Raw genomic sequence first — 14,965 nt, forward strand, 5'->3', positions numbered from 1 at the left:
TCATGAATGCCGCCATCTATCTAGCTTATACCACGAAGATTCTGTTGGAGAATCTAAGAGATATGCGTCCGGCCTAAAGTAGAACGAAAGTGGTTGTCAGTCACACGCGTTCATAGGTGAGAATGATGATGAGTGTCACGGATCATCACATTCATCAAAGTTAAGTGTAACGTATATCTTGGAATAAGGATAGAAGAGAACTGAATAGAGAGTAGTAATAATTGTATTGAAACTTGAGGTACAGCAGAGCTCCACACCCTTAATCTATGGCGTGCAGAAACTCCACTGTTGAAAATACATAAGTAAAAGGTTCAGGCATGGCCGAATGGCCAGCCCTCTCCATGATCAAGAGCGTTCAACTCCGGATCATGACGTTTTTCTGGCGTTTAACTCCAGACAGCAGCATGTACTTGGCGTTCAACGCCAGGTTACGTCGTCAATTTCCGAATAAAGTATGGACTATTATATATTGCTGGAAAGCTCTGGATGTCTACTTTCCAACGCCGTTGAGAGCACAGAAATTGAAGTTCTGTAGCTCCAGAAAATTCATTTCGAGTGCAGGGAGGTCAGATTCCAATAGCATCAGTAGTCCTTTTGTCAGCCTTTTTCAGAGTTTTGCTCAAATCCCTCAATTTCAGCCAGAAATTACCTGAAATCACAGAAAAACACACAAACTCATAGTAAAGTCTAAAAATGTGAATTTAACATAAAAACTAATGAAAACATCCCTAAAAGTAGCTCAAACTTACTAAAAACTACCTAAAAACAATGCCAAAAAGCGTATAAATTATCCGCTCATTACGGAGCCATGATTATGGCTATGTATAAATGCATATATGCTGTTGAATGAATTGTGAATGTTGCACTTCCACTGTTGGAGATGAGAGTTTCCCTTGAAGGAAGCAGTGGCTAACCACCACGTGCTCCAGGTTGAGGCTCGAAGCTCTTTTAACCCTATGTCGTAAGGGTGGCCGGGCAATGTGAAAGCCCCGGATGAGCTCGCCCCCGTAAATATTTACCAGTGAAGGTGATGGATATAGATCATGATTATGATCAAGTTTATGATGAGTATAACTCGAGTTGGGGATGCGCGACAGAAGGACAGTCCAATGGTTAGCTACCAGGACTTGTCGGGTTGACTCCATAACCGACAGATGATATCATCATCCACTAGGGACAGGCATTCATCATATGCATACTATATGAATTGTTTGAGATTGCCTATTTGACTGCATATTACTTGCTAATTGTCTAAATACCTTATTTGTTCCTATTTGTATATTTCTTGTTTGATATAACTGTATTTGCTACATTATACTCCTGCTGGTGGTTGGGAGGTCTGAAGGAATTGGAAATGGAAGTATTAGTTAGACTGAAGAATCTTTAGTCAGTCGCCATTTATGGTTTAGCTTGTTTATAAGCTTTGAATTATCTGGAGGAAGTTCTAGGATTTGCCTTCGGCTTTCCTCTATTATTATGTATTATATATGTGGAAGCTGTTGCTATGCTGGGGACCTCTGGTTCTCACCCATGCGAATTTTGTGGTTTTCAGATGCAGGACGTGAGGTTTTTCGCTGAGGCATGCTGGAGACTTCTAGATTTGCGAAGATCCTTTGTTCTCAGGACTATGTTTTGGTTTATATGTTTTGCTTAGATACTTTTATCTCCATTAAATAATACAAACTGTGATGACTCCTCTTATGGGAGATTTTGGAGAATAGTTTTCTGTATTTGTGTCCCTTTGGGTTTCCTTTGGGGTTTTCCTTATTTTATCATATGTATATATTGTTATGCTCGGACTGGTTATCTTCGCAGCCAGATTTTGAGTCTTGATATTCCTGTTTTTGACACTCCTTTGTATATATATAATCTCGTGTTGGTTTATCCTTGTTCGTTACGTTATCGTTCGGAGTGTTGCGCTTTCGAGTTGTGATTTTTGTTTACCCCTTTTTCTACAAATGCTCCTAGTTATAATCAATCATTTATACTACTATACGTACTAAATTTTTATTTTAGAAGTCGTAATACCATGCCATCTCTAAATTATGACTTAAGCATAAGACTTTGTATGGTAGAGTATTACAAGCACCGTAAAAAAATACCTCTTTTTTTTCTACCATCAAGAAATCACAAAGCCAAAGGAAGTGAGGAAGTTTAAAGGAGAGGGAATGCCACTACATGTGAGCATAAAGAAAGGAAATCTTTATGCCACATTTGAGCTTCTATTCTCCACATCATTAACGGAGGAGCAGAAAACAAACATAAAAGCAATTTTTGATTAAATTTAAATTGAAACCAAACAAGTTCAATATTCTGAGTTTAGAATTTTAAAATATTCTAAATTTAAAACTAATTCAGTACCTTAAGTTCAAAATCAAATAAGAAATAAAAATCATAATATATTTTAATTAAAATTGAAACTAAATAAGTTTAGTACTTTAAGTTCAAAACAAATTTAGTATCTTAAGTTTAGAACTAAATAAAGAACATAAATCAGAACATGTTCTAATTAAAATTAAAACTAAATAAATTCAGTACACTAAGTTCAGAACTAAATAATCAACAATTTTAAAATAACAAATAAACCTTATAAATTATATCAACAAATCAAAATTTTAAAAAATTCTAAGTTCAGAAGTATTACCTGAAGAAGAGCACCAGAGTTAATAAAATTCAAAAGAAGTGGCATAGATGGCAGCGGCGTAGGCGGCGGATGCAACGGTAGCAGCTCGTTCAGAATCTGACAACTACAACAGTAACGATAAAAACGACGATGAGTGGCTCTCGGAGAGGAGGGGTGCTGCCGGAGAGATGAGAGGGGTAGAGAGAGAGTGTGAGGTGAGAGGGTTAGAGAAAGAGAGACAAATTCGAATGAAGGAGAAGAGGGTTCATACTTCAAATTTATGACATAGTTACTGTCGGCTTTAAATCGGATGATAACGTATTGCGGGTCGCCTTTCACTAAGTGGGTTTATCGCGAATTTTTTCAGAGGTAAATCTGACCCTAAAAAACGCACCAATTTTTTTTTTTTTGTTTTCCTTCCAATTATTACTAGCAGCTTTATCATCGGAATAGTAAATCCGCCCGAAATAATTTAAATTGACGAATTTAATGCCTAATCCATCGATAAATCTACCGAAAAAACTACGGTTATTCTACGATGCTAAATCCGACGATACTCAATGTTTTTCTTATAATACAATTAATATTAACTAGTTTTTTATGATAATATTATTTTTTTAAACCTTCAATTTTTTTTTTTTGGGGAAGATTCAAAATTTAAGGTTAGGCTTTAGAACATTTCTCATAATTTTATGTTTCTTTTATGATTAGAGTTTTTTTTTTCTTTTCTTCTATGTGTTTTCTTTTGATCTGCTCCAGGCACTTGGTGCTATGTACTTTTCTATCTTTATGGTCAAGAATGGTTAAAGAGTAGAATAACCTAATATAGTGTCTTTTAAGGACACATTATGGGTGCATGCTAATTGCTAGGTAAGCTAAAAAGACATATTTATATAAGTTTTCATTAACTTTGTTTCAATACAATCAGTTTCGTCAAAAAGAAATATTAGATAAAAAAAATATTTCAATTTATCAATTTTTAGAAAGGATAAAATACAAAAAATATTATTTTCGTAACAAAAAAAATGGATAAAATATATTCAATTTATTCATTTTTAAAGGATGAAATGAGAAACATATGGAAAAAATAAATTAGAAGGCATTTTTAAAAAAAAAAAATAAAGGGTCTATCGCGTTTAGATTTTAGGAGATATATTCCTTAAAATTAGAAGTAAATTATATTAGCAAACCATTTTGTTTCCACTATTTTTAGAAGTTGGGATTTCTCCTTTTAAAATGTCAAATAATTGATTTTTTTTCCTTCTTTTTAACAAATAAATACTAACTATTTTGTTCGAAAGTTTTTTATAACGATATTTTTTAACTCGATAGATTAAAAGACATTGACCAATGAATTGCTACATGTATAAAGTAGAATTCGAACCTCCAATATTATTACTGGCCAATAGATTACTATATGCACAAAGCAGGATTCAATCTCTCCACACTTGCTTAGGCTAGGCAAACAAGTGAGTTGACCACTCCACCAGTTCAATTGATTAGGTTTGAATTGTTGTGATAAGGATGGATAAGGATGATGGATGCCCATTTATGAGTGGCACATTTTCCTATGTTGAAAGAAATAAATTCTTAGGATAAAGCAAACTTAATGAAGTTTGAAATGGAGTTTGAAACGTAAACTTTGTGTGCCTATAAATACATGTACTAAGGCAAAGGGGTTACACACAAAAAGCAATAAAACACCATTCTCTCTCTCTTTCTCTCTTTATATTTCTTTATTTTATATTTGTTACATCTTCTTTATTTATTTATTTAGTTATTTTTATAACACGTTATCAGCACGAAGCTCTAACGAAATTTTAGGAAGACTCCAGGTAACAAATTTTTATTATGTTGAAACTCTCTCATCATGAATTTAATGCTCTTGATATATCTAGAAACAATTAGTTATCATGGATACTAAATGTTAAAATCCATCTTGATTCAATGGATCTTGAAGATACCATTAAGGTTGAAAATAATACATCCCAAAAGGATATAGCCAAAGCCATAATTTTCCTTCGTCGTCATCTTGATTGAAAAATGAATATTTCACATTAAAAGATCATGCAGATTTGTGGAAAGACGTTGAAAAAAGTATAATCATGAAAAGACGGTGATACTTCCTCAAGCCTGATATATTAGAGAATTTTTTTTTGATCTTCCATGCCTCGAATGTGCTCCTGCCGCAGCAGTATCGAGAAAAAGAATTTAAAAATATTCTGAGTTAATTTCTTGTCTTTTTGTTGCTGAACGCAACAATAAGTTACTTTTGAGAAATCATGAAGCGCACCCAGTTGGTGCCGCCCCATTTTCTGAAGTAAATGCAGCAAATCATTACCTCATAAGAGGTAAATGGCAAAGTTTTTGTAACGAAAAAAATTATGGAAGGAAAAGAAATTATGTTCACAAAGGATCTCACCAGAAGTGGGATAAAGAAAGAAACAATAGGCAAAGTAAATCAATTGAAGATAAATGCTTCCGTTGTGGTGGAAAAGGCCATTGGTCACGTACCTGTCGTACCCCAAGGCACCTAGTTGATCTTTATCAAGCATCCTTGAAAAAGAATGACAAAGGAAAGGAAACAAATTTTGTTTCAAATTATGAAAATTCCACCACTCATTATAATGTATCTAATTTCTTTGAGGATCCTATAGGAAATATTGGCTATTTGATCAATAATAGAATAGTTTAATATGTGTGTTTGTTAAGTATTCATGTGAATAATTTTACTGTGTATGTACTTCTACTCATTTTATTATTATTATTATTATTATTATTATTATTATTATTATTATTATTATTATTATTATTATTATTATTTGTCTTTGAAGAAAAATGGCAAGGACATATTCTGAAGATATTTGCCTTGTAGATAGTGCAAGTTTCCACATTATTCTTAAAAGTAATATATATTTTACCCATCTTGTGCCAAAAGAAGAGTATATTAATACTATTATTAGCTCGAGCAATGTGGTAAAAGGCTCTGGAAGAGCTATAATTTTATTTTTTGGAGGAACAAAATTTGTAATAAATAATGCACTATTATCTACCAAGTCTCTGAGGAACTTGTTGAGTTTCAAAAATATTCGCCGAAATGGATATCATATTGAAACAACGAATGAGAGAAATCATAAGTATTTATGTATCACAACTCATGACTTAAATAAAAAGGTTATATTAGAAAAATTACCCTCACTTTCATCTGAGTTGTATTATATCAAGATTAGTACAATTGAATCACATACCATTGTAAACTAAAAGTTTACCAGCCCAAATGAATTCATAACTTGGCATGATAGATTGGGTCATCTGGGAACAACCATGATGCGGAGAATTATTGAAAACTTCCATGAACATTCACTAAAGAACCAGAAGATTATTAAAACTAGTAAATTTTGTTATGCTGCATGTTCTCAAGGAAAGTTAATTTTAAGGCCATCACCAGTAAAGATTGGATTTGAGTCTCCTGAATTTCTAGAAAAGATTCAAGGTGATATATGTGGACCTATTCATCCACCATGTGGATCTTTTAGATATTTTATAGTCCTGATAGACGCATCTTCGAGAAGGTCACATGTGTACTTATTGTCTTCTCGCAACCTGGCGTTTGCGAGATTACTGGCTCAAATTATTCGATTAAAAGCACAATTTCCAGAAAATCCAATCAAAACAATTCGTCTTGATAATACTACTGAATTTATTTCCCAAGCTTTTGATGCTTGTTGTATGACTAATGGAATAAGTGTTGAACATCCAGTAGCTTATGTTCACACACAAAATGGGTTAGCAGAATCACTTATTAAACGCCTCCAATTAATTGTTAGACCTTTACTTATGAGAACAAATCTCTCAACCTCGGTTTTGGGGCATGCTATTTGACATGCCACAGCACTTATTCGTTTGAGGCCAATGAGTTATCATCAGTTCTCTCCTATGCAATTAGCTTTTGACCTGCAGTCAAATATTTTTCATTTAAAAATATTTGGGTGTGCGATATATGTTCCCATTGCACAACCTAATTACACCAAAATGGGACCCCAAAGAAAATTGGGGATATATGTTGGATATGATTCTCCCTCTATAGTGAGGTATCTTGAGATACAAACTGGAGATGTATTTAAAGTCCGATTTGTAGATTGTCATTTTTATAAATCAAAATTTCCAACATTAGGGGAGAGAATAAACTTTCTAAAAAGGAACTTAATTGGAATGCATCATCCTTGATGCATTTAGATTCTCGATCAGAGCAATGTGAACTAGAAGTTCAAAAGATTATACATTTGCAAAGAATAGCAAATGAATTGCCTGATGCATTTTCCGATACAAAAAGGATAACCAAGTCGTATATACCAGCGAAAAATGCCCCAAGTCAAATTGATGTCCCAATTGGACAAATTACCACCGAAGCAAATACACGGTAGAAGCGTGGCAAGCCTGTCGGTTCCAAAGACAAAAATCATCAAAAGAGAAAAGAGGTAATTACTATTCCTGTTGAAAAAGATATAGCAAATATACCTGCAGTTGTCCAAAATTCTGATATAATTTTAACGTCAGAAGACATTCAGGTACTTGAAAATTGTGAAAATGACGAGATCTCGATAAATTATGTCTTTATAGGAGAGAAATTGGACCGAAATAAGATAATTGTCAATGAAATATTTGCATATAATGTGGTATTAAATATCATGCATGAAAGTAAGGATCTTGAGGCAAGATCAGTCGAAGAATGTCGACAAAGAAATGATTGGCCAAAATGGGAAGAAGCTATGAAGATTGAATTAGACTCACTTGCAAAACGTTAAGTCTTTGGACTTGTAGTCCGTACACCAGAAGATGTAAAACCTATTGGATACAAGTGGGTATTTGTGAGAAAAGAAAATGAGAAAAATGAAGTTGTGCACTATAAAACCCGACTTGTGGCACAAGGTTTTTCACAAAGGCCGGTATAGATTATGAAGAAACGTATTCTCCTGTAGTGGATGCGATAACATTGCGTTATTTGGTCAGTTTATCTGCATATCATAAACTGCATATGCATTTAATGGATATGGTAACAGCCTATTTATACGGTTCATTAGATCGGAATATCTATATGAAAGTCCCTGAAGGACTAAAGATACCTAAACCATCCAATGAATATTCACAATGTTATACTCAGTCAAATTGTAAAGATCTTTATACCGTCTAAAGCAATTTGGACGAATGTGGTATAATCGTCTTACTGAGTATCTGGCCAAAAATAGATTCAAGAATGATGATATCTGTCCATATGTTTTCATAAAGAAAACTGCATTTTGATTCATTATAATTGCTGTGTACGTTGATGATTTAAATATCATTGGAACTCCTGAAGAGATTCCAACAATTATAAAAACTCTAAAAGAAGAGTTTGAGATAAAAGATCTTGGAAAGACTAAATTTTGTCTCGGCCTGCAGATCGAGCATACAAAAAATGAAATCTTTATTCATCAAGCCACATACACAGAAAAGATTTTATATGGATATGTCACATCCCTTGAGTACCCCAATGATCGTAAGATCTTTGGATGTGGAGAAGGATCAATTCCATCATAAAGAAGAGAATGAAGATATCCTTAGTCCTGAAATACCATATCTTAGTGCCATTGGAGCGCTAATGTATCTTGCTAATAATACACGACCTGACATATCATTCACGGTGAATTTACTAGCAAGGTATAATTCCTCTCCAACCAGAAGACATTGGAGTGGAATCAAGCAAATCTTTCGATATCTTCATAGAACGGTTGATATGGGATTATTTTATCCCTATGGATCCAAGTCACAACTAGTTGGCTATGCAGATGTCAGATACTTGTCTGATCCACACAAAGGGAGATCTCAAACAGGATACCGATTCACATATGGTGGTACAACTATATTATGGAGGTTTACAAAACAGACGATAGCAGCAACATTCTCTAATCATGCTGAAATACTAGCGATACATGAAGCTAGTTGCGAGTGTTTTTGGCTCATGAGTCTGATCCAATATATTCTGTCATCATGTGGACTGATTGATCATAAGATAGCTCCAACTGTCCTATTTGAAGATAATACAGCATGCATTGCTTAACTTAAAGACGGATACATCAAAGGTGATAGAACAAAGCATATTTCTCCCAAATTCTTCTTCACTCATGATCTTCAAAGTCAAGGGACAATTTATGTCCAACAGATCCACTCAAGTCATAATCTGGCAGATTTATTTACAAAGTCACTCCCAAAATCCTCTTTTGAAAGATTGGTACATGAGATTGGGATGCGCCGATTTCGAGACATTAAATGATGTCGACAAGAGGGGGAGACTGTACTCTTTTTTTCTTGGTCAGGTTTTTTTCCATTGGGTTTTTCTTGACAATATTTTTAATGAGGCAGTCCCCATCACAATGAATTTTGTACTCTTTTTTCTTTACTAAAGTTTTTTCCCATTGGGTTTTCTTTAGTAAGGTTTTAACGAGGCATAATCCTAAATGGTCATTCAAGGGGGAGTGTTGTAACGATGATGGATAAGGATGATGGATGCCCATTTATGAGTGGCACATTTTTCCTATGTTGAAAGAAATAAATTCTTAGGATAAAGCAAACTTAATGAAGTTTGAAATGAAGTTTGAAACGTAAACTTTGTGTGCCTATAAATACATATATTGAGGCAAAGGAGTTACACACAAAAGCAATAAAACACTCTTCTCTCTTTCTCTCTTTATATTTTTTTATTTTATATTTGTTACATCTTTTTTATTTATTTATTTAGTTATTTTTATAACATGAATTTTTTATTCCAAAATTTACTTCACTTACAAGCCCTTTTAGGCCCAATATAGTAAATAAATTTTCCTAATTCCTATATTCACATGCAATTTTCTGTATCATTCAGCATGTAAAGGATTAGATAGTTCCATAATGTTTGGACCATTAAATGATCCCATAATAAAACATATTTTTTAAATTTTTTAATAACTGTTAAATAGTCTTTTTTTAATTTTAATTACAAATTAACCCCATATATTTTATCTAATTATAAAAACTATTTTTTATTTTATAAATTATTATTTTATCATTCATCTATTATATTTATTAACAATAAAAAACAAAAACAAAAACGAATTAGAACTTCCATTGATCGTAATAACTTTTTGGCCGTCCTAATCGATTAAAAGTTTATCTTTGATCCATTACATCCCTCGAGCGTTGTGAAATCGTGTTTCTTAGAAAATCAATCGATTGAATTGACAAAACAATCGATTGAATTTTAGGTTTTCCATAACTCAATCGATTGGATTGGACTTCAAGTTATTACATAACAATCGATTGAAATTGCAAGGCAGTATGGTTTTCGCAAAAATCAATCGATTGGTCATATTACCCAATCGATTGAACGATAACTAGAATGTGAGTTTTTTTATAATTCAATCGATTGTTTATATTATCCAATCGATTAAAAGCTTTAAAGCAACGTGAGGTCTCACAATTCAATCGATTGGTTGTGTTACCCAATCGATTGAAGTCATTAAAGCAATATGAATTTACCCAATTCAATCGATTAGTTGTGTTACCCAATCGATTGAATTGTGTATTGCGCCGTTTTCAATTTTCTTATCGTTTTTATAAATAATTATCTTATTATTCATCTATCTTAAAATTCTATCTTCAATTTTTAAGGTTTTTTTTTATTTAGATACTATAATCTTATCTTTTCTTTAATATTAACATTATAAATTAGTGAATAATCTATCACCAAATATTCAATCCCATCATTGAAATCGTGTATTAATCTCTTTGATTATAAAAATTTTTATTATTTTTCTTTCGGATATCAATCTACTAGTACTCTTATTAATTATTTAATATTTATTATTATAAACATATTAAATATATAGTATACTCCAAATAAATAATTATATAATATTCTTTTAATATAGTACACCATATTAAACATTATGAGCATATTAAAAAAAAGCGAATTACTGAAATAAAATTTTTGACTTTTAAAATTACATAGAAGTAACTTTTGTAGTTTGGATACGAAAATGTAATTTTTTATAAATCTATGTAAACTGTAGAATGAGTCCCACGGATTTGAAATATACGTGCTGGAGGGATTCCATGGTTTACATTGATGAAACATTTGGGAAGAAACCATGGTAGGAGTTTTACGGTTTTCTGTGAGGACATGCATAAACCGTGAAAGAGGTCCAGCAGTTTAAAATCTATGTAAACTGTAGAATGAGTCCCACGGATTTGAAATATACGTGCTGGAGGGATTCCATGGTTTACATTGATGAAACATTTGGGAAGAAACCATGGTAGGAGTTTTACGGTTTTCTGTGAGGACATGCATAAACCGTGAAAGAGGTCCAGCAGTTTATGTACGCTCCGAGTACGCTCCGAGTTTCACTATATATACCAACTTAGAGTAAATGAAATATATTTACATCTATTATTTGTATTGTCAACATCAACGAAATAAGATTATATTTTGCAGTACATTTTGAATTTATTCAAATCGTAAAAATGATATAATTTTAAACGATTTGGATAATATTGATGTAATTTATATTTTTCAATCTAATTTAATTTTATGCAAATGATTGATTTGTATAGTACTAATTTTAATTTAAATTTTTAAAATTTTAAACCTTATTATTTGAATGATATATAATTTCATATATTTGCTAATAATTTTTTTTAGTGACTTAAGAAGGATAAATGCAAGCCTACATCACAATGGACAAGCATTTCAAGAGTTTGGCTATGTCATTGTCAACAACCATTTAGTGTACTCAATTTTTTTTAACTAAGTTCAAATGTACTCTTTATTTTGGACTATTATTTTAAAATTGTTTCTATCTTTTAAGCATAAAACAAATAAAAGAAAAAATTACTGAAATAAAAATGACATTCTACCATTACACCACTCACTTTAAATTGATATATACAGTGGAACTCAATGCGTGCATAAATTATTGGATCTTTTTTACGGTTTATGCATGTTTTGCATCCTCACAAAAATCGTGGAACTCCTGCCACGATTTTTTTCCAAATACTTCATCAAACGTAAACCGTAAAACCCCTCCAGCGGTTTACGTGTATTTCGAATCCGTAGATTCCTTCCACGATTTACATAGATTTATAAAAAGTTGCATTTTCGTATTCAAACCGTAAAAATTACATTTCTATAATTTTAGAAGCCAAATATTTTATTTAGGTGATTCGCCCTTAAAAAAATTAGTATATCATATATAAAAATCAATGAGATTACTAAAATTTAATTTTTTTTTACATAATTTATTGATTGGAGTACTGTATAAAAAATTATTGTTATTGGAGATTAAAAATAAATTGATGAATTTTTTTAAATTTAAAATAATTAATATACAAATTAAATTAAATTAAATAACTATTGTTATTATAAATCGTTCTAGTCTTTTTAGGATTACTAATTTAAAAATAAATCGTGACTGAACTTTGAGAAATACTGAAATTGAGCATAAATCGCTTTAAAGAGCTTAGAGCTACGTATTACATGTAAATTGTACTAATCAAGTGTGTTTTAGTCTCAAAATACATTAAATTCACTAGACTACTATGATTTATAGCCAACTTTAAACTCTATCTATCCTAATATGATTTACACCTTTTTTTAATAAATCATTCCTGAATGACATAGTTAATATATTATATTACCCTAAGATCCTTAAGACGATTTATATAATAATAAGAAGAGGGTATTTACGTTTCAAAATTTTATTAAGAGAAATCCAATAAATTTAGCTTGAGTTTATTTTTTGGTTTAAATTTTTTTATTTCAAAATTTACTTCACTTACAAGCCCATTTAGGCCCAATAGTAAATAAAATTTCCTAATTCCTATATCCACATACAATTTTCTGTATCATTCAGCGACTAATTCATTTTTTCTCCCACTCCTTATTTTATTATTTCTCAACTGAGCCTCAAGTCTCAACACAAGTGCAAGTGTCTAACCCACTCAGCATCGCCGTTACCAATCGTCATCAGGTTTTTATGCTTTACAATAACTGTTCAATTTCTGATCCTATTCTTTATTCTCCCCATCTATAATTTCCTTTTAATTTGCTATCCACTTCTTTATCATTTTTGATGTTAGATACTTTGAAAATTCTCCGTTTCTATTTTCTTCTTTGGATATTAGGTTTTGAAATATTGTATATAGCTATAGAAAAATTCAATTCTTTAGACTCTATTAATATTTCAGCTGTTTTTAGTTTGATTCTAGATTTTAATTACTCAAATAATAATATATTTATTCGTTACTACCTAGACTACATATCTCTGTATTTAATATGAAAGGCAATTTTTTTTTTGGTTAAGAATGGCTTGAAATATCAAGAAATAAAATAATTTTCTTCACAAAAAATAACACACTTTTAAAACTCCGTCTGAATATGAAACATTAGAAGGTTTAAATTTAAAAATGTTCTAATTTACTTTCTTAAAATTTATTAGCTAACTTTCTTTCTCATGTATGTGTAGAAGTTAATGTCAATAACTTATTGTTTGTTCAATGTGTTAAGAAATTTACTACTTAACCAGTTATTATTTATTATTGATCATTTATGTGAACCTTGTATTTTACTCTTGCTAAAAATTAGTGTTGAAGGTTGAGAATCAACAATGTGTCCCTATACAATTTTGTTTTTAAACGTAAATCTGTCGTCATCATATCATTTTGGTTCTGCTTTAGTGCTGTAGTTCATAAGTTTTTTTCCCAAAATGAATTTAATTTTGATGTTAAAACTTAAAACATTCTGAATTGTTTTTTGAGTATAATTTATATGTACTGATACACTTATTTAATTATATTTATATGTTTAAGTAATTTTTTAAGTAGTATATTTAAAAATTGATTATTTTTAACCAATGTGTTAACATATAATTGGTCAATACTCACATGCAGTTATTTTTAAATGAACAATTAAGCGTGAAATTTTACCTGTATGATTAGTTGTTTGACGAGGCATGAAAATTAAATTCTTTGTTTTTGTTTCTCAAGTTTTGTTGAATGTACATTTTTCATGGTTGTTTTTGTTGAAGGATGAATAAGCGGAAGCGAGAAGGGTTGGCTTCAAATTCTGATAACATGAGCGATGCAGAGCGCATAGTGTATAACGTAATTCACAGCAAACAAAACATGGGGATTTGGATGGCAGACATAAAGCGAGAAACATCTCTCCCTGAAAGCATGATCAAGAAATCCATTAAGATGCTTCAAACCAAGGGTGAAATCAAGGAGGTTGTTAACATTAAAAACAAGAGCAGGAAGCACTATATGGCGGCCGGTTTCGAACCGGCCGACGAAATCACGGGTGGGAGTTGGTATTCAGAAGGAAAACTTGATCAAGAGTACATATTTCGCTTAAGGCAAGTATGCCTGAATTACATCTCCAGGAATGTCATCGCGAATCGCGATGGCATTTTGGAGTTCATCAACCGAGGAGGCTATTTCTCTGGAACCACAACACAAGAGGTAGATCAGATTCTTGGAAATTTAGTTTTGGATGATAAGATTATAGAGGTGAAGAGCACTGGTTATGGGGATTATGAGAAATTCCCTGTTGGTAGAGTTTGTTATAGGTGCAAAAGCAAAGGAGGTGTTAATAATGGTGAAGGAAAAATTGGTGCCATGGCTTCAATTCCATGTGGAGTTTGTCCAAGAATTAACTTGTGTTCACCAGATGGCTATATTTCTCCCAAAACTTGTGAGTTTTATCAGAAATGGTTGGACTTCTAGGTGATTCATGTGTTAGTTCTTTTTAGCTTTTAATTTTGATACTAGTCTAAAACAGCTTTATACATATATTTAATTATAAAATACAATATTTAAAAAAAATTACCTTTTACATTATTTACGTAATTAATCATTTAAAAGAACGAATATAATTAGACATTTGTGTAAAATATTTTATATTATTAGCGTATTAAAATCAAACTATTATTTTTATTTACTCAATTTATTTTTAATTTATAATTATAGAATAAAATATGAGTGTGCATGTTGTTTATGAGTTTATAAAGTTTATTGTATCAAATTCATTCAAGAAGTTGATAATTGTGTTTGAGCATTCAAAATAACATTCATTTGACCCTTAATAATAACAACGATAAATTTATTCATTTGTCTAGGTCGTTTATTTACCTGCGTAGATTCAAAAATACTGTAAAAAAAAATACCTTTAGAATAATGTTATTATATATATTTTAATATTAAAAGGCACATGTTAAAATTATTATTAGTAAAAATTTTAAATTTTTTATCTTAATAAATATAAAAAATATATAT

At 31.2% G+C, this 14,965-nt stretch overlaps 1 protein-coding gene across 1 annotated transcript; it reads left to right on the top strand.

Moving 5' to 3' along the window:
• Window positions 1–12,593: 12,593 nt before the first annotated feature.
• Window positions 12,594–14,416, top strand: LOC107464394 (probable DNA-directed RNA polymerase III subunit rpc6). Its single transcript, XM_016083312.3, has 2 exons — window positions 12,594–12,663; window positions 13,720–14,416. The coding sequence occupies exon 2, from the start codon at window positions 13,721–13,723 to the stop codon at window positions 14,414–14,416; it is 696 nt and encodes a 231-aa protein (XP_015938798.1). The 5' UTR covers window positions 12,594–12,663; window position 13,720.
• The last annotated feature ends 549 nt before the right edge of the window (window positions 14,417–14,965 follow it).

The sequence above is a fragment of the Arachis duranensis genome, chromosome 9, assembly GCF_000817695.3.
Source record: "Arachis duranensis cultivar V14167 chromosome 9, aradu.V14167.gnm2.J7QH, whole genome shotgun sequence".
NCBI classification, from domain to species: domain Eukaryota; kingdom Viridiplantae; phylum Streptophyta; class Magnoliopsida; order Fabales; family Fabaceae; genus Arachis; species Arachis duranensis.

What these genes read in the sequence shown, in the direction of transcription:
- LOC107464394 (XM_016083312.3), top strand. Translation starts at nt 13,721, where the DNA reads ATGAATAAGCGGAAGCGAGAAGGGTTGGCTTCAAATTCTGATAACATG.